Below are 20,559 nucleotides of genomic sequence, written 5' to 3'. Positions count from 1 at the left end.
AATTTTTAAATACATTCATGAATTTCTAGAGATTTTTAAATCCATTTTAAATAGATGAAAAAGTAATCAAAATCGAGAAATCCATGATCTCTTAAGCATCTCTTTTCATGTCATACTTTAAAGTTTATTTTAATCTGATTCCGATTTGTTAAGTTATAATCTCCAATTTGTAATTCTCAATGTGATCTTCAATCTGATACAGGCTTTACAGAGATATCGAAATTTTTTTAGATTTAATTTTATAAGATTCTATTACTTCGGTGATGCAATGTATCAAAAAGATCCAGGGATGGGTCGGCAAATTGCGTAATCGTGAAATGAATACAAACATAGTATTTAATATAGATACACAAGTAAGTATTAATTTTATTTCTTCGTACTTGGTAGAGCTGCACAAGACAACGATTACCAGAAATGCATGCGTAGACAGCACAGGTGAAGGCGCGCAAACGTGACCGAGCAGATAATTTTTTTTTATATGTCGAACAATACACACAGCTGATCACGAAAAATTTATCCTAAGTAATCCGGCGTCCAGTGGACGCCTGTCAGGCTACTTAAAAATTTCGCCGAGCAACAACGGCAAATCTTTTATCGGTACACAGAACGCTCGATCAGAGTGCTGGGATGTGTTTCATTCTTTCTTCGTGGTAACAAAGTATGCACTCTGCATACGCAGATCTGTTTAACTAACCAACCATTTATGCTAGTTTTTCATTAGGAGCCTAATTTCTTACCACGTAATATGTCACATATAACATAAAGATTTTCTACCATCTTTTCACTACGTCATATACATTATACATACAAATACATACATACATATATATATATATATATATATACAATATATATATATATATGTATGTACGACTAAAATATCATTTCTGTACATAAAATGTCTTTTTCACCATAAAGAAAAGAACGTGCGAAATAAGATGTACTACATGCCGTACTATTTTGCGGCTAACACGCGTCAACTTCATATAGTCTTACGATACTACGTGCTATTTTCTCGCAGAGGTGGCGTATCTGTACAAAGATAGAAGAGGGCTCGTGTGCCTACGTCGTTGCTGATAGTCGCGAATACGATGCAGCCACATGAGCGTCTCGGAAAATCTCGCGCAAAGGGGAAACAACATTCGCGATTATCTTCTCTAACGGTACATAATGTGGAATGGATTCCGAAGAGAGAGATATGCTCTCGACACGGCTAACGAGATTTAACATATTTACAATCGGTAACGTGCGGAATACATCGCGAGAGCCCGTTTCCAAATCGCAACTTCGCATACTTTTCAATCATTCATTTAGTTTTCACGGCATTCACATTAATAGATGATTTTCCTATAAAAGGAACCGAGCACTTCTACGTAAGGATTAACGAATGGATGTCTGAAGTATTCTTTTCATATAAACATTATTTGTGTATATACATGATGTAACGGTTTAATAGATTAACAAGAAAAATTTATATTATACGTTAATATATTATAAAATAATGATATAAACATATTCATGTTATTTAAAACAATAAGAGTCAGCAATGTATCGACAGCAAAAGTGTCGCAGATGCGCTCAGTTCTTTTCATATATTCTTTTTCCAAGGCACGAGACAACTTTCTTCAAGGTAGCTCGATTGCAAAAATTTTGATTCACGTCGCACCACTGTAATCATTAGATAAACATATTAAACAAATAAGACTCGATATCAGGCAACTACATCTGATTAATACATAGCTATATGTATACTACAGTGTGTGACATTACAGTGCAAACAAAGAGCTGTACATTTATTTTACACGTGAACAACCGAGAGGATTCTTGTACAATTCTTTGTCTTTTATCGGATAAAAAAACACGTATGCATTTTTGGACACACATTTCACTCCTTTCACACGTTCCTCTTGTTATACATTTAAAAAAATCGTATATATCATATCGCTTATACAACTACATAACATAAAAGGCAGCCAAAGGCACAAACTTGGGCGGCACGCAACAAAAGTATAGTTGTTTCATTAATCCTTGAGAGCGTTAAGTTTGAAGTCATATTCTCGTAGACTTCGAAGGAAGTACCTCGTTTTAAATATTAGGCTTAAGGACTCGGGCAAGACTGTTTTGTAAACGGGCTTCGCGACTAATCTATATTGATTTAATTAGCAAGAAAACGATGTGATAAAAACATGAAATACAAGCTGCAGGTGTAATCTTGCGTATGAGAAACTATCCATGTACACGTACATTTTAATGTAATGTATCGTGCACGTTTCTAACGTGACAGAGCTCAATATGCTGAAAAGATTTCGCAACACCATTCTTAATCGATGATTTATCGATGTAGATTACTATAAATCGCTATTAGAGGTCTCTAATTCATGTGCATTTCTCGAAAATCCTAAAAGGCAAATCAGATCACATCGCAAAAAGGAACCAGTAGAAAAATTCAGAAATAATAGGCACATAACATTTCTTTTCCTACTTACTTTTACAGTTTTATCTTCTAATACAGAATACTGATAGGTTCCTTCACGTACAAAATTTGATCAGATTACCTTTATATCGAACAATAAATTTTCTTCGGAGTGGGCTGAAAGTATTATATATCTTACATTTTACCCTCTTTTTTTCTTGTTATCAATTATTGTCTCCATCACTTGTGCAATTAGCGCAATTGTACATTATGCAATACCGAATAAGCATTCTGACGTTTTACGTTTTGTTTTACCAAACATCTTATTTCAATTGTATCCAATTATAAGTTTATATCTTATTCTTAATTAAGCAAATAGCTTATTTCTTAATACTTTTTTTATCTATTATGGAAAAATTATAATGCTATTAGCCAAAAATAGCCTTGTTCCCCTTTCGTACTTTCTTGTTTATCACCAAATTGCAAATTTGCCAAATTGAATAGCAAAGAATCACAGCTAGGCACACACCGGCAAAACTAGTGACAGGCAAATGGCAGTGAAATAAGATGGTATTGTCTATATAATTAGGCACTGTTAATATCTGACAGCTTTTAAGACACTCGTAGAATCGATGTACTCTTTTGAGACAATTGATTAAAAATTTTGAGAACGTGATTAGATACAATGAAAGAATTGCATTTCTCTGATGAAATATCACAGTGCGTAAATTAAACATATTATGCGAATATTTCATTCTTTTTGGCACCTTTCGTAATGTAAAAAAGTAACAAACGTAATATCAAGCTTAATTTCAATCGACTGGTAAACGTAATTCTTTTCAAGCAATGTATCAACTTACTAATAGACGATTCTTTTCATTACACACACACATACGTACATGCACACACTTGTATATACGTGTGTACGACAATTTTCATAAACAAATATGTACAGCACATAAAATTTCACATATTTATAATACATAAAACTTACCTAATCGTGTACTGTTTTTAGGAATTGTAATACGGAAAAAGCGTCAAATCGCACAATACGATAATCAAAAAGAGTACAATGCAATGTAATATACGCAGAGATGGAGCGTAAGCCGTGAATCATAGATCTTTCTATAGATTAGTGAGTCTGTCGTTTCAATATATCATCGGACGCAGTTAACTTTGCCGACAGTTAACGTGAGATCAACGTCCAATGTTGTACATTGAAATATAGATCGCATTGTTCATCAATAAAAGCCCGCTATAATCGTTTAACGATAAATTTGAGTAGATCTATATAGATGCAAATGTACTTTAAAGCACACACATAACTTAACAGACATAACCATTGGACTATGCTTAATTCAAACGACAGAGAATATCTTTTCGCCTCCCATAATCCGGGGGGACTTACTTTCATAATTGCTTTTAAGCAATTACAATTATGTATTTCCTTTTTTTAATTACATTAAATCTTAAAATTGTCTAAGGCTTCAATTTTTAAAGGATTTTGTTTCTAATATGACACTTTTTTGACAAATACTTCTTACAATAAGTTTTCATATAAAATAAAGTATTAGACTGACGCATACATATTTGAAAAATATTTCTTTTTTATATATTTATCATTATTATCTCTCTCTATATATAATTCTTGTCCTTATGTAACAGCCAAAAGAGCTTTACAGCATCTAAGTGTATATTTCGCAATCACGAGAATAGCTTTCAGAGATCACTGTTAAATATCTTTTGCACAACTTCTTATAAGTTTTTATATTTCTTTTAATCATTACCTTTATGTTGATTTTATTATCATCTCTTTATATAAGATTTTATGTAGGTATAACATAGGACAACTTACTGTAATTGTATTTCGTCTGTGCATATTCATAGCTCCATAACTTTACCATGTTTGGCAAATACAGCCAATATACATATATATGTATGTATATATATATGTGCGCGCGCGCGCGCGCGCGCACGCACGCACGCACGCACACACCCCTTAACGTTCACTATGGGGTCTAAAAAATCCCAAGAAAATTTAGTTTCAAAAACTTTGTGCAGCTTTTTTTAATTATGTAACATTAAATCAATAATCCTGAACACTTTTGTACTAATATCAATAAAAAATTTTTTTTTCATAAATAAATATACTTTGTAAGAGTCATTCGTCTTTCATCCCGATTTTTTACCCCCCCAATTCGTCACTTTGATTCTTAAAATAAATACCTTATTTAAAACGGGCACAATTGAACTATTTTTGAATGTTATGAGATTTTCATAAAGTGTGAACGTTAAGGGATATTTATATAAATTCTTAAAAGTGCATCGAGATGAATTATTCTTTTCCCTTTAAGGCATTTTACATAAGATGCGGATGCAACAATCAGAAGCGTTAATAGTACGACTGACACTTCTGTCTCGTGTCTGCGACTTGCAACCGTATTTTGTCTTATGCAGAATAGCCTTAAAATAAATTTCTGTGATGCATGTATATTTCCAGGTGGCATGTACATTCCAGCAATACTGCAATATAGATTTGGTATGGTTATGAGTAAATAATAGCTTTTGGGGGACCAAAATCTGGTCTAGCCTACTGACATCTGTGAATTCGTCTTTATACCTCGAGATAATGTAAAAATTTAGAGGAGATAAGATATATCTCTATACATGGGATGTAAACTCAAACTCATGACTTGTCACTTACGAGTCTGTCGTCATTTGGAACTACATGACATCCCAATACTGCAGTAACGTTGCAGCGTCGCTGCAACATTGTCAATTTCAATTATGGAATGTTCCATGCCATCTGGGTTGATTTATGACACTGAACTTATGGCGTTGTGAGGAGGACCCATTTGCGTTAACACTTTGTCTAACCATTGCAAAGGTCCATGTAAATGAGCCTCGATCCAACAGGGAGTTGATGTAACATCCTGCCTGTGATACTCTGCACCCCATCCTTTTACGAAAGACATTCTGGCAACAGAAATTGTAAAGGTAATTATATTACAAAATATTCTTATTATAATAATATCGTGAATCAAATTACCTTATTGTACACATCTTCGTTAATTCATAGACCGCTTCAAACCCATGGTTTACACTTTGCGACAGAAGTTGGGCAAATTCTTGATTGTTGAATATCTTCAACGAGCATCCCGGTGGAATTTTACAAACTGTGCTGGGATGAAAACCGTGATGGTGATTACAATTCCTAGATTGTACAAATATCGCGGAATCCGATAGGCATTCGGCATAAACTTCTCCACCGACGTAGTATAGATGCACTCCTTTACCTATGTGCCGCCTCGTATTTTCTATCGTAGAATTTCGATTTACATTAGACAGTTGCCCGAGGCAGAAGCGATCGGAGTTGTTGCTTGGATTTGTAAAGCCGTCAATAATGACAGAGTGCGAGTGACAGTGAAACACTTCTCCTACTCGGCAATTCAGCTCGTAATAGGCGATTGAGGCCCAGTAAGAGGGTTCTTGATAACAGACAGGTATCGCAGATTCAATCGATGTGCTTGTGTCCATTGGAACCGAGTCCGATGATGAGGTCTGCCCAGTCTGCGAACCATCCTCGGGCGGAGAGTACGCTGGCGGCGGGGTCTCTGGTAATCCGTTGGTGCCGTACGGGCTCTGAGGATTCGGCAAATTCGTGCTACCTGGACTGGGCACGGAGCCGACGGAGGACATGGGCGATGTCGGATTGACGCCGCTCGTAGAACCCGCGTTGAAACCGCTGGACGAATAGGCCACGTTGTGCGGCATGCTCGGATCGGCCAACTGCTGAAATGGCAACAGAGAATGGCCGGGAGCGTATTCCGAGTGTCTAGGAACCAACACTGGCGGCAGTACCGGGCTTTCCACCCGTTTGTAGTGGTACGGATTGATGCAGACCTCCTTCTGCTTGGCGGAAAATGGATACTGGCAAAGCTCCAGTGGCTTCAATTCATGATGCGACTGGAGATCCGGCCATCGCCATACCCTGCAATATATCACATGTGGCAGGCCCTTGCGATGGGACACCTGTAATCTTCCATCCAAACTTCTGGGTATCGTCACGCATTTACTTGGCGTCCCGGGGCAGCTCAGTGCCCGCTCCAGTTCCTCGATCGCGCCTTTGCGCTTCTTCAATTTCTTCACTAACGAGTCTACCGCCTTCTCGGCCCATTTCTCCTCCTCGTCACCCTGCTTCCAGCCGAGCAATTTTTTCACAGCGGGGCTGGTAAACGAAAACAAACTGTTTAACGAAGACATAGGTCCAGAACTTGAAGTCCCTTCTTCATCATCCATATTTAGAAAGTGATGTATCAATTAGAAGCAACGGATAGGCATAATATCCATATGCACATCTACCAAGAATCTTCATCAGCAATCTGAAATCACAAATGACAATAATTTTTATACATAAACGAATCTAAAAAGTGGAATAATTCATTAGCTGTTCCCTCTTCTAAATTTTTGAAAAATTAATTTTGCAAGTGTAATCAAATTTTTATTTAAGACTCGAACCAAGTTCACTTCTCAAGTTACAAAATGGGTAAACGTCGTCTGGAAAATGTCAATTTTTCTCGAAAACGTTCACATTTAATAAAAAAGAAATATATTTGCATAAACAATAACGTATTAACACGTGTTTACATTTTAACAATTTGACTCAAAAGCTTTTTACCTTCCGGAACGATTACATTTTTAGAACAGCTTTCTTCTACCGCGCGCAAACGGTGCGCTGGACAAAGCGCGAATTCGTCGGTCGGCACAATCCGAATTTTTGCGATGCTATTTTTACAGGAATGCGAAGTTTTGGCAAGTCTCCTCTTACCGCGTTCGCGTCAACCCGCTGACAAAGAGCACAAAACAATCCCATAAATATTGCAACTTTCTTTCAAGCGAAAACTACTCCGAAAGTCCCGAGATCGAACGACATTTCGAATACATTAGTCTGTGGCAAAAGTCACGCAACACAGAAATATCATTTATATTAATAATTTATCGATTTAGCGTTCGGGATACGCGAAAGCGGATTCCTCCCCCGTTTCTGAATTAAGAACCTGCGACATTTATTCGGTAACGCTGCGTCGTAGAGATAAACGCGGTTTTGCAAGCGCGGAGGACGAGGCGTTTTTGAACGGGGCAAGGTGGTCCGACTAACGTCTCGCGCGCGCGGTTAACCGCGCGGCGGAGCGAGCGCTCCCGTCGAACGTCATATCTCGTCGCGGCGTAGAAGGGAAAAAAGAAGAGAGAAAGAAAGAGAGAGACAGAGAGAAAGAAAGAGAGAGATGAGAGAGGAACCTGACGCGCCGGAAGCGCACGCTGGGACTACACCCTTCCCCGAATCGGCGCGTGCGGGAGTACCCAGGAGCACCGCGCTCCTCCGCTCCTCGTAAACGTCTTCGTCTCTCGTCATGTACTTACGCGTGACTCCCTGGCGATTCGGCATTGTTTTTACCAGTGTCGTCTCCCACTCCGGCCGCCTATCGTCGATCGACGCCACGCTCTCGCCATTACGATCACTCTCTCTCTCTCTCTCTCTCTCGCCCAGCGCAAAAAGCGCCCGCAGGGGTTATCGATTGCGCCGTTCGACTCTGCCTGACCGCCGGGGCCGCTGGTCCCCGGACCCGGAGCGCGCGCGCGCGAGGGCGCGCGGACACGACGGGGACACCCGACGAGGGCGCGATTCCGCGAAACGGCCACCGGGGCGCGTTTTCGCCGAGGGATCGATCCCGAATCAATCTCGCGTCGCGACGCACCGCCGTCCCGCGCCGCTCCGTCCGCGATTACACCCAGTTGCCATTCCGGACGTTCGAGCGCCAACTACTGACGAAAGTCGTCGACGATGATGACGACGGCGACGGAGGCGACGGCGGCGATGGCGACGGAGAAATGCGACGAAGTGGATTTCTCAGAACTTCGAGCGGGCGGACTCGCGCGCACAACACACACATACGTATAAACACGCACGCATCTCGTCCCCCCCCCCTGTTCCAGGAAATGCGCGCCCAACACTCTACCGTCAGCTACGCGATCGGCGATACTTGGCGCGCGTACACACACACGACGATCACCTCGCACGCGGCGACATTGTACACGACGAATGTTTACTCGGCAGCTCGGAGCTCGGCTCGCGCCGAGGCGACGTAGAATTTGTAGTGGGAGTGGAGCCAGCGTGATAACGATTTTCGATTGGCTGCCTCAGTTCGCCATTTTGTAACGGCCAAGCAACCGCGAATTTTAATACAATGTTTAACAAGGAAACAATAATACAACAGTGTTACAGCCTATATGCAATATTTGTACATCGTTGATAAAGTTATATGTATATTTAAATTAATATTAGTATATGTATTATTTAATTATTAATTGATGATACTAAGTCTTGTCAATGAATATTTGGAAACATCTAAAATTGTTAAAACGAAAAGAAACCATGTGTAACTTATGGACACAATAAAATGATAAGAATATTGCACAAAAAATAAAAGCAGATACTTAGGTTAGATCAGATATATAAAATATAGAAACCAAATTCAGACAAAGCATTAAAGCGAGTGTAACGTTCGACAGTCAAAGACTATGTAAACTGATTAATAATAAAATGTCATCGACATAGTGATAATAAATTGGAATTTCGAGATTTATACTCTTGTTTTTTATAATTATAATAATTAATATATACAATTATTTTTATTATGACTGATAAGGACTTTGTAAAGTTGAAACGTTTCTAAAGTTTGTTTAATATACAGCATATTATTTTTTATTTGTGTTTTATACTTATATTTTTAAATCATGTCGGTCAATAAGTATTAGGATAACTTTTGGCTCGATATATTGACCTGTTCTTGTAATACTTATTGCTTTGCATGTACCGAGATCTTTATAATTTATGTTTTGTTTATATATATATAACAAGTTTGAAAAAATTTAGATATTTTGGTTGTTATTTCGCGAGATATATTTCTATAATTTGAATGTGTTCTATTCTTAAAAGATTGTTATAGTTATCGAGAAAACATTCCGTTCACGAACGATTCGTGCTTTACTATTGTAATATCGATGTACTCAAAAACCCGCCCGAAAAATACCAGAGTCTTTGTACTCGTAAAAATACATATGGTACTTGTTACTAGTTTTACTTGTTATTCTATTTATATACACAAATTTAATTTAAAAAAATATATTTTATCGCAATAAATATAATGTTAATTCATTTTCATTCTAAATTAATATATGAAAATATACAATATACATTTTGAAAGTTGCTATCACATTTATTATATACATTATAAATATAATTTATTCTAAACAGAGTGGAAGAGATTCGTATTTACATGGACACACGTTAAAATTGGCAGTTCATAAATAACAATACTTTTTAAATCACAAACAGGCACAGAGCAGGTATGTTTCAACTCTAACACAGTTGTAGACAAATCTCGTTCTGATGGTTGATGATATCTCTTACTTCGTATCTTTAAATTTTTAAATTGTGTACGTTATTTACTCAGTTCGTTTAAGGTTTCGTTTAAAAATTATAATTTTCAATAAATAATGATATCGAGTATAAATAATGTTAACATTCTTTGGTCTCAAAAATACTTCCCAGACGCTACTTAACGTTAATTCTCAATCATTTTCCAGAATATCATCATTATCCTCTATAATAATTGTATTGTGCTTTTCTGTAAATAATGTCTCTTGACTCAGTGCAGGAACTTCTCGAGAAAATTCGCTGGTCGCCCATAAGAACAAATCTAACGTCTGCTCTGTGCATTCTGCTATGAATCTCACAAACGGCCGAACATCTCCGGCATTGGCTAATTGCAAGTACTCGTAATATTTATGGCGATGCTGTTTATGAATGATAACAGGTGGATATCCGGCTTGCATTAGAATCATATTCATGAGCAAGCGGGATGTTCTGCCGTTTCCATCGGTAAATGGATGTATATGTACCAGTTTGTAATGTGTGAGAGCTGCATACCTGTAAATGAAATTTTCTGTATCAATACCCTTTGCTGAATTCTTTCATAAAATCTGTCCAAAATAAATACAATTAAAAATATTGATATAATAAGTGCGAGATTCGCTCACCTCACTGGATGCATCCTGATAGCTTGTTCACTGTTCAACCATAATACAAACTCCTCCATCAGATAATGTATGTCACTAGGACCTGGAGGTATATGACCACCGACGTACACTTGAGTCCTTCGAAACTGACCACCCTCGATGGGATCTACGTGTCCTAGCACACGCCTGTGTATCTCCAGTATATCCTTTATAGAGATGGACCCTACTCTGAAATGTATTTATACAAATTATAAATTATAAAATAATAAAAACATTTTTGTATTTAGTGTAAAATTATTGCTTTGTAGAAACTTACCTATTAACCAAGGTCGCATTGATGTACTTCATAGCAGCATCTAATCCAAGGATCTCATTGTGTTCGTCGATACTCTTTCCAGCCACCGCAATACGTGTCTCAACTATAGCTCTCGTCTGCGCCAGATTCATAGTATTACCCTCGATTCCGACTGTATGATAGATATGTTGGAAGTAAGCCTCTTTTTTCGCACGTATCAACGCAGCATTGTTGTCAGGTATGTTGGATAGTGTATTTCTCTTGTCATCAATGCGCCTAAGCATTAACCTGTCAAGTTCCTCAACCACGCGAGCTGTCCTTTGATTATTTATTAAAGCGCCCTCGTGATTTGGCTCGTAAGTTAATGCGCGCACGTAAAATTCATTAGCCTTGATCACATTGTTCTGAGTGTGCTCCAGAAACTCCCCATAGTAATTCAGAATATCCGGATGACAAGGTGCCAACGCCACTGCATGCTGAAACAATTTTATAGCTTTCTCCTGTTTCCCAGATAGCTTCATATCTAGTGCCAAGTGCAAAGATGCCAGGGCCTCCGCTGTTGACGCTGCGGTACATTGAACCTTATCCAGCTCTGTGTTTCTCTTCGAAATGGTGAACGTGTAATCATCATAAACATTCAAAACGCCCTCAGAGCTAAGTGGCACGAATACGGAACGGCCGTTATGGAATTTCTGTTCTGAAAAAAAGATAACAAAACAATTGTGACGTTAATAATCGTTCGAATGATACACTTACAAGACGAGAGACATCTCAATGTTGCAAGAAACAATCTCTCGTTCCCCTCCGAAGAGGCATGTCAGCTCACCCGTGGAATTGGCAGACAGGTGGCCGCCTATGTATCTCGACAGCAACGTACTGACGACGACGACGATCGTGATGATGAGAAAAGTGACGAGGAGTCTCGGTGACATACCCGTCGTGTCCGTGGGGTCCGTGGCATCCCCGCGCTTCGCGTTCACGTGAGAGGTCTTGCCGTGGCTACGTACGTAGCAGCCGTGAATCCACGCCGGCAGCATCTCTCCTCCTCGCGGCGGCGATCCTCGACGTTCTCGTTCCTCCGGACGGCTCCGAAACGCGGCATGCTTGTCATCAACCGTATCGCTAGTACATACGTACCCATATGACGCAACGCGTCGCACTCTCCCTCACGCCCTCCTTCCTCCGCTCCCACGTCTGTGCTCGTCACCGAGTACGGCAACTAGCTGACGCGGCGAATCCATGTGGTTCGTCCCGATTGGCCGACTCCCGCGCGCTCCGCGTATCGCGCGCACGCCATTGGCTCGTTCCGCCAGTTCGTCTCGCTCGTCCGTGGCCATCTCTCGGGGAACCGCGAGAAGCTTTCGAAAAGTTCGACGCGACACTCGCGGCGCTCGGTAAATACTTCGCGCTTTATAAAATACTTCCGTCGGTTTACAGATCTACCGACCGGCGGCGTGCGTTTCGTTTCGCGAAAACGTTCCGACGCGATGAGCCATTTCCTTTCCTTTCCCCACTATCCCGCTGACCGTCGTAGTTTGAAACTCGACCGATTTTGTTCTCGGTATCCGCGTTCCCGCGCTCGTCGAGCGGCATTTTGCCCGGAGCGTAAGTATATGCTGTCGAACGTACGATACGTGGCAATTATACCATCATTGTATGAGCGAAATGCGTTGAAGCCGATGCCGATACTCGTCTGTTTACAGCTCGAGCGCAGCGCGTAACTCGCAAACGGGAGACGAACGGGGCAGAGAGCTGTACTCAAAAGTGGCCGTTACTTCGTTTCCGGGGAAAAAAAGTGCACCGGACAAATCTAAGGTACTACTGTCCGCTTGTGTTTATTGCTGTCACATATATTGTCCGTATTGACGATATTATATGTGTAAGAGTATACGTACAATGTATGATGAATGAGAATACAATACGTCAAGTGGGAGCAATCCCTAATTGAGATGGAGATTCTTATTTACTTATGAGCGAGAGACGCATAACCTGTCGCGTCCACTTGAATTTTACTACCCAGATTTTATTATAGCCAGATACGGAAAATAATACAGAGTAGCTTCGCGCGACGAAAGTCGTTCGTTAAACGAATCCAATTTAGAGCGACCGCGATCCTTCGATCGATGGGGAATGCAAACAATTTAATGCGATACTCTTTCGTCAGGTTTTTTTTTCTACTCGTCGAAAAGCGAAAACGCCGCCATTTTTCACGCTTCGTTCCAAAGACGCTTCCAGTTTCACGTATCTCTTCCAATTCTCGCACTGCCGACTCGACTTCGCCATGGTGGAGCCAGTATCTTTTTATGAATAGTCTCCTGCGAAAGGTAATATAACGATTGAATATTCGCATTAATATTGGAATTACAGACAGTACACAATATTTATAAAATATTTACAAAATATTTATAATATTTATTTGAATATTTTATAAATATATTTATCCAAATATTTTATAAAAATTCTTGTGGCCTTATATTTGAAAGATTATAAAGATTTAACATAAATATTATAAAAATATTTATAAAATATTTATAAATATTTACAAAATATTACCATAAATCTTTATTTTTTATTTCATAATGTATAAAATATTTAGTCTATATTTTAATAATATGTTGAATAGAGATTTTTCTTTCATGTATATAAAATCTGTATAAAATATTTATATAACATTTTTAAAAGTAGAAATAAATATTTATAAATATTTATCATAAATATTGTATGCTGTCTGGGTAAGCTGCTTTACCTAATTGTTTTGCCAGCGTTATTTTTTTTTTTTGTAAGCGTGACACAACTAAGCATCATCAAGAGAAACAATTGAAGTCTTAGGGCATAAAAACCAAAACAAGTGTACTTTTTTTTAAAATCTAGATTGTATTTGTATCATCCTTAAGAAGTAATGGATTATGTTGTTGGGGCATTGTGAGACTTTGAGAGTCCTATTTTTTCCGCTTATTTTTTAATTATAAGTTTTTAATATTTTGACGAATTTCCTGATTTTAAGTATAAGTTTTTATTTTCATAGAATCTCTAGTCCATAAATAAAAGTGCAAGAAAATAGACAAATTTTTATTCACATAATTTCTGTGAATTAATAAATAACCAAAATTTGTGATTTTTCTAGAAAGAAAGAGAAGATACATTTTCTACAAAATTATTATCATTACAATTTAGGTAATTTGAAGCCTTTATTTTGTAGAATTTTTCAAATTTTCTCGGTATTTTCTTATTATAAATTAATAATCTTTAAAAAATATAGAAAAACTATTTTTTTCTACTGTAAATTCAAATAAATCTTTTCCAATGGTGTTCTGGAGCTTTTTTTTATCACTAAACGTTAATCTGAAGTAAAAATAGTCCAAGTTTTAAAAATTAAAATATCAGAACTTCAATATAATGGATTAAACACAAAAATTTCATTATTTTAAAATTTATTTCTCTCTTTTTTGATTGCTATATTTGAATCTAAGACCAACATTTTTGGATATTAAAAGTCCAAAAGATGGAACCAAGATATCAGACAAAAAATAAGAAAAATAAATGGTTGATTTATCCAGTGATCAAAAATAAATTGAGAAAATACGTTCTAAATTACTGACTATTTTTTTGTTTCAGTCCGGCACAGTATTAGTATACTGGATTTTGGAAATTCAAAACTTTGGTCTCAGATTCAGATTTAATGACTGAAAAAAATCCCACGTACTAATTTTCATAAAAATTAAAAAGTTTTGAAATAATTAAATCGTTATATTGGAGCCACTTAAATTTTGAAATTCTGATTGGTAATTCAAAAAATTCGTAGGTACAAAAAATTGATCTGATACAAAAATTCATGACACAAGGGTTAAGTAAGCTATATAAATTCTACGCCAAAACTTGTATGTTGCTTACGTCTGAGGCTTATATCAAGATGCAGCAAACCTTAGACATAAGCAATGCGCAAACTTTGCTTACATACAGCGTAGAATTTACACCGACTTACGTCAGAACGTAAGCTATTATACGCGATGTTATGTGCTACGTCCCTTGGTTTCCGCATGCATTACCGCGCGTTATAACGCGCATCAAACGCGCATCTTTATGAGTTAATCTAATTAAATGTTTTTTTTTTTTCAAATGCGCAGCAATGCGTGCACGTGCATGGAAACTTAATTTGAGAATTTTTCTCAATTTGTTATTACACAGAGGATGTTTTAAGAGGATAAAAAATTTAGAGAAATCTTTAAACGAGGAAAATATAAAAATCTATAATATTTTTATCCTCTTAAAAAAAATCCTTTCGTGATAATAACAATTAACAAAACTCAAGAGAGACAATCTGTCGAATCCTTCGTAATCCTGAAATCAGGCGTCATTGTCTAATAAAAAAAAATTAATAAATAAAAAATGAAAATCTTATTATTTTATATTTTAAATAACATTTTTATATTATCTTTATCATCATTAATTATCATCATTATCATTATAAAAAATAGTAAAAATTATAGTTTAAATAGGTAATTATAGTTTGAATAGGTAAATAAAAGTAAAATTCTTGTACGAACCGAACAAAGCCAAAGATTTTTTTGAATCCTCAAAATAATTAAACCATGTTTATATAATAGATAATTTAAAGATAATAAATTTTTCTTGAAAATTTAACTTTTTTAAACTTGTTTTAGTTTTTGTGGGAAATCTTTCAATATGTTTTGATTTCTTGGTTTCTCGTGATTTTGAAAATCTGAAAACTTACTTTAATTCGTGAAGCAGGTACGCTTTTGCTACTAACACGCGAATAGGTTTGCAAAGTCGAAGGACTGGGAATTATTTCGCAATCAGCTTTACAAATCTTAGATGTATCGCTTTTTTTCTCTATCTTTTTGGAAATATTACATGATGCAGAATTTCTTGATTTCCACGTCTCATCTCTGTTTAAATAAACAAAGCAATTAATATAACTATATTTTAATATAAAAACTAATAGGAATGTAGGCTGCATACTTATATAGAAAGAACGGTTTTGTTATATAAGATGCTCAAGCTGCTACAATATTTAATTGTAGCATTGTTCACCGTGCTTGATATTTTCTACATAATTATTAATGACCTAACAAAATTATTTTCAAATTTGTATCTATATTTAACTATATATATATATAAGTTTTTTAATACTTCGAGTAAACATTTTTTCCGTGCGATAGAATTTCAATGTACTTTTTTTGTACAGTTATGCAATTTAACTTTTTCAAACTTTAAAATTAAATGATAAAAAAAGAAGAAGAAAGATTTATCATACATAGATTCACAACTTAGGTTTTTGTATTTTGTCTTACATTAAGCATATATCTATTTTTTATACAGTATATTTTCTATATATTATAGAATTTAGAATATTTTTGTTGTTTTAATTTAATATAATGATACGAAAAAATAGAGGGAAAAGTTGTTCATTTTGAAGAGACGAATACTTTGATAAGCAATACTTTTTTCATGTAATGTTAAGATCAACATATTCTACATTCTTAAATTTGTTTGTTGTAAATTACACTACTACGCTTATGAAAATATACTATCTGATAAAAAAAAATGTTCATGATCTCCAAACGATCGAATTACAGGAAACATCTTATATAAAAGACCGAGTCAATTAATTTTATTCATAATTGATGTATGCCTTGCGTATGCAAAAATATAGTTCTCTACTCTTAACGTTGTACGAATGATACCTGTACGATTGCCGATCTGAAATCTTATTGCATTCATTTTTTAGAATTTGCGGCACACGACACTGCTGGGGTGATAAGGACGCATTCGTAGGATCATAACAAATCCTCTGAAAAGACAAGAAATTGGTGACTAAATGACCCATGTGTGATTGACGTGATCGTAATCATTTTGATCAGAAAAAGGAAGTCGAATTTTACGTAATTTCTCCTTTCCTCGGAAGAGCGATTTTCGTTTCCGGAACGGCATCGCCAGTTCCACGCCGTGGAACCGTGTAATGAGGATTTCTTGACCGATCGATCTTGCACCTGGCTGCGTCGCATGACGATTATGCGATCGGTATTGTCAGAGTTCCCGGATGTACCGTTTCGTAAATTATCCTTCGTCGTTCTGTATCAATATAACAAAGAATAAAATATAACAAATATTTTCATGCTTGAATAGTTTCACGTACAAAAATACATTACTTATGTATGTATATAAAAAGCACTTTCTTTTTATATGTAAAAAATATTTTTTGTCGGTAAAATGTTTTAATCACGTCGTATTAATATAACAAGATATCATAATATATGAAATAATAAAATTAATGAGTTTATCTGTTATAAAAGAAATTCGCAATTAAAATTCTCTAAAATTCTATTTAACTGCATATTTTTTTAGATTTTTTATTTTTCCTTCTGAAAGCGATATCAATTATGCATGAAAATATTTTTCAAATAACACTTTTCAGAATTGTATTTTCAAAAGCTTATCCAACTAAGTTTTATATATTGAATGATTACCTGATAGTCATGGATGATGATGAAATGTCTTCAATTCGACGCGTAGAATTTTGAGGAAGTTGCGGTGCTAGCTGATAAACAGCAGCGGCTGCTTGATGCAATTTATGCTTTCTATTAAAAATAAAGGATACACCTTTAGATATGAATAAGTTATAGCGTGAAGAGACTGCCACGTAAAATGTCTTCTCCCTTAATTAGCGTACTTACTTAATATTATACATGCCGCCAATTTCTCCATACTTTCGTCTCATTATTTCAGCCTCGACAGCAGCCGTAGTTGTTCGCATTGCCGTCGCGATCTCGTTCACTATCTAAAATAATCAGCGATGCAATCACCCTTGCACGAGTATTTCGTATGGCGTTACTAATTGGTGCATATTTTAAAGCCGACCAAAAAAACCGCAGAATAAATGCGGCGGTAAAATTGGAAATTCAGTGCATAATAACGCAGGGTGTACCTGCCGGCATAAAAATAAGAAGGGTTTGTTAAAATTGAAAATTCTACCGCGAATAATAAAAACGTGGATCTGTTAAAACTAAAAAAATTACCACATACAACGGCAGTATTAAAAAAAATAAAAAGAAAAAATAAAATGCGGTTTAAATAAAGCCCCGTTATTGAAGTGTTTCTATGTTTGAAAAAAAAAATGATTTTTCCGTTTTCGAGAATAAAAATCAAAAATATTACAAACGAGGAAGAAAAGATCGTGGAGATAATGTACCCCGTATTTTCTACACTTTTTTTTTTCAAATTCTCTATGCTCAGGGATTCTGGGGCATCTTGCATATATTACCGTGGCGTGATTAGAGACATTCAAGTCGCCTTCAGAGTAAAAACGAAAATTGCTCTTCGATGACGCGAAAATCCACGGGTGATCAAGGATCTCTTGAATGGTGATCCTCTCACGAGCCGATGGAACGAGTAGGCGGTTTATCAGATTTCTGCATTCAATGGACGTTTGGTGCATGGCTTTCTCCTGGATCGACGTCAAGCCCCTGTTGATCTGAATCATCAGCTTTCGTCGACGTTCCTCCGACGTCGTCCATTCGTCGCGGGGACACAGGAATGGAAGTCGGCCGATAGTCATTCCATACAAAACGACTCCCCTGTTTGTCACAATGTTTAAACATTGCGTCAAAGAATTGTTTTTGTTATATGTTAATATGTTAATAACTGTTAATAATATGTTATATGTTATAGGACTATAGGTTAATAACTAAAGTGTACAGCAAGCAAAAAATTGTCAAGTTTATTTCTTAATGTTATATGATTTAAAGAAAAATCTTAAAAAAAAATTGTTTACTTACAGACTCCATAAATCCACTTCCGGCCCGTATCGTTTACCTACGACGAAGAGCTCGGGAGCGGCATACTCCGGGGATCCGCATTGCGTTCGCAGAGGATCGTTGCTAGTGTAAACATTGCTGAGACCAAAATCTACAATCGTAAAAAACATCATCGGTGAGTTTTCTTCTATAAAAAATTTTGAATCTTTGATTACTATTAGCTAAATGTAATTATCGCTTAATTTGCGCGATGTTATATATACATATAAAAATTAATATAGTAAAATGCATAAAACATATTTAAAACATGTAATACAATAAGTTTGGAGGTAGGGGAAATAAAATAATATTTTCTTTGTTTTTGCAAATAAAAATGTGTATGAAATGAAAAGTACATTTTGGAATTCTATTTGATATTTTTGTCTGTCTTGATATTAGAATATAATATTAGATGCCATAGCAATACATGGCAATCAAAGGTCATTAAGAATAACGGTCATTATGTTTCTACGTAATTATATAAATTGCCGTCAATTTCATCGCAAGTGCAATTTTTTTGCGGAGCTCTGCAAGCACAGGTGGATCTGATTTCACGCTCGAAAATCAAGCGTCACGCGAGCGGAAACATTATAGTTGCGATTTTCGCGGTGCACGCTAATCTATGCGGTTCGATCAATGGCGATTGCCACAATCGCCACGACCATAATGTTCGCTAGTCCCGCGCGATACGTCGACGTCCGTGTACACACGTTTGCCTCTCACCCACTATCTTGATCTGTTGCTTGCGTTCGTCCTGCAGTACGATGTTCTCCATTTTAAGATCCCTGCAACAGAATCGTGGAAAAAATGAAAAAAAGTTAGCTAATGTCGATTAAGAATAAAATATTTCAAAACGTTATTATGCATTATATTAAAAAAAATATTAATATTTAAAGAAATATATAGATTTATGTGCAATAGATTCTTGAACCCATTAATTCTTATTTTGATTGGAATATAAAATTCCTTTTAAAAAAGTTTTAAGAAAGCTTATTCTTTGTTTAAACATTTAAACACGCCCGTGCGATATTAAATTCTTTGATATAGATATTTTGGTAACTGGATCTAAATTTAATTAAATCATTTAATTAATTTATTAAAAAAATTTCATTTTGTGAATTTTTTATGAAAAAAACGAAAAGAAATAGAGAAGTCGTGTTTACTCCATTACAAAGATCATATTTTTTTATATTTGGCACATAAATTCTATTAAAAAGTAATATAAAATAGCATTACGCACGTTAATATTTAAGTTTTTCTAAACCAAGACATAGATGATCAACATATTTTGAGGACAGCTCGATCGATCCATTTGCAATTTTTCTTAAACTAGTACTTGATAAAGGATATTTTTACGACGCTTAATGTTTTGTCGCAAAACGGAGTAAAATTTATAGCTACGTAACGTTGACTTTGACCAGCTGTTTCGTTCAAATACAATATTTCGAAAAATGGCTATGTCAAGCATTAGATTTATATTTCAAATTTATAAAGTTTGTCCTATTTGCCTTTCTGTTAAGTTCTGTGGAAACACAACAGTGGTCACCAGCGTCGTTTTTTAGAAACATGATTCAAGAAAATAAACGTGCGATATCGTTTTATATTAATTTTAAATGAAATTTAAATGTACAAAAGAAAAGTAGGCTCTTTACATTGGAATAAACATGACTTCTGTATTTCATTTCATTTCTCCACAAAAAATCCACAAAGTTTATGGGTCCATCTCGTTTCAATCATCAGTCTAGGTACATATATGCTTTCTTAAAGAAATTAAGATTAGAATTGATATTTTTTCCTTTCGCAGTGTTATCTCGTCCTATCGATTTTACAGCTATGCTTTTTCGGGATCTCCGATAGAGCCGGGATTACGCGTACGGAGAGATCGCAAGTTGGCGAATGTGAGAAAAAATCCGTGCGCCGTATGCATATGCAATGCGTGTGCAGTTTGCACGATCACG

At 36.1% G+C, this 20,559-nt stretch overlaps 3 protein-coding genes across 3 annotated transcripts in view; all 3 read right to left on the bottom strand.

The window, feature by feature from the left end:
- Nucleotides 1-335: 335 nt before the first annotated feature.
- Nucleotides 336-9,393, bottom strand: LOC105828307 (protein mothers against dpp). Its single transcript, XM_012666570.2, has 3 exons — nt 7,835-9,393; nt 5,463-6,795; nt 336-5,389 (listed from the first exon to the last, which is right to left on the bottom strand). Exons 2-3 carry the CDS (start codon nt 6,710-6,712, stop codon nt 5,230-5,232), a joined length of 1,410 nt encoding a protein of 469 aa, XP_012522024.1. The 5' UTR covers nt 6,713-6,795; nt 7,835-9,393; the 3' UTR covers nt 336-5,229.
- A 276-nt stretch (nt 9,394-9,669) lies between these two features.
- LOC105831532 (protein adenylyltransferase Fic) lies at nt 9,670-11,980 on the bottom strand. The gene is made up of 4 exons (XM_012671720.3): nt 11,614-11,980; nt 10,809-11,484; nt 10,514-10,720; nt 9,670-10,403 (listed from the first exon to the last, which is right to left on the bottom strand). The coding sequence occupies exons 1-4, from the start codon at nt 11,822-11,824 to the stop codon at nt 10,046-10,048; spliced, it is 1,452 nt and encodes a 483-aa protein (XP_012527174.1). The 5' UTR covers nt 11,825-11,980; the 3' UTR covers nt 9,670-10,045.
- A 926-nt stretch (nt 11,981-12,906) lies between these two features.
- Nucleotides 12,907-20,559, bottom strand: part of LOC105831531 (MAP/microtubule affinity-regulating kinase 3) — a 49,165-nt gene continuing 41,512 nt past the window's right edge. Inside the window, exons 5-13 of the mRNA XM_036284424.1 lie at nt 19,325-19,386; nt 18,584-18,713; nt 18,070-18,382; nt 17,483-17,586; nt 17,276-17,386; nt 16,691-16,880; nt 16,493-16,599; nt 15,520-15,694; nt 12,907-13,102 (exon numbers count right to left, since the gene is read on the bottom strand). Of these exons, the coding sequence (XP_036140317.1) occupies nt 13,025-13,102; nt 15,520-15,694; nt 16,493-16,599; nt 16,691-16,880; nt 17,276-17,386; nt 17,483-17,586; nt 18,070-18,382; nt 18,584-18,713; nt 19,325-19,386 (1,270 nt within the window). The 3' untranslated portion in view covers nt 12,907-13,024. The remainder of the gene's footprint in view (nt 13,103-15,519; nt 15,695-16,492; nt 16,600-16,690; nt 16,881-17,275; nt 17,387-17,482; nt 17,587-18,069; nt 18,383-18,583; nt 18,714-19,324; nt 19,387-20,559) is intronic.

This window comes from Monomorium pharaonis, chromosome 1, assembly GCF_013373865.1.
Source record: "Monomorium pharaonis isolate MP-MQ-018 chromosome 1, ASM1337386v2, whole genome shotgun sequence".
In the NCBI taxonomy this organism is placed as follows: Eukaryota; Metazoa; Arthropoda; class Insecta; order Hymenoptera; family Formicidae; genus Monomorium; species Monomorium pharaonis.
This window is presented reverse-complemented; position numbering and strand designations above follow the sequence as displayed.

Coding starts and splice junctions, on each gene's coding strand:
- LOC105828307 (XM_012666570.2), bottom strand. CDS start 6,712: ATGGATGATGAAGAAGGGACTTCAAGTTCTGGACCTATGTCTTCGTTA. Junction 5,390..5,462: donor ACGAAGATGTGTACAATAAG/GTAATTTGATTC, acceptor TTCTGTTGCCAG/AATGTCTTTCGTAAAAGGAT.
- LOC105831532 (XM_012671720.3), bottom strand. CDS start 11,824: ATGCTGCCGGCGTGGATTCACGGCTGCTACGTACGTAGCCACGGCAAG. Junction 11,485..11,613: donor CCTGTCTGCCAATTCCACGG/GTGAGCTGACAT, acceptor TCTTTTTTTCAG/AACAGAAATTCCATAACGGC. Junction 10,721..10,808: donor AATGCGACCTTGGTTAATAG/GTAAGTTTCTAC, acceptor AATACATTTCAG/AGTAGGGTCCATCTCTATAA.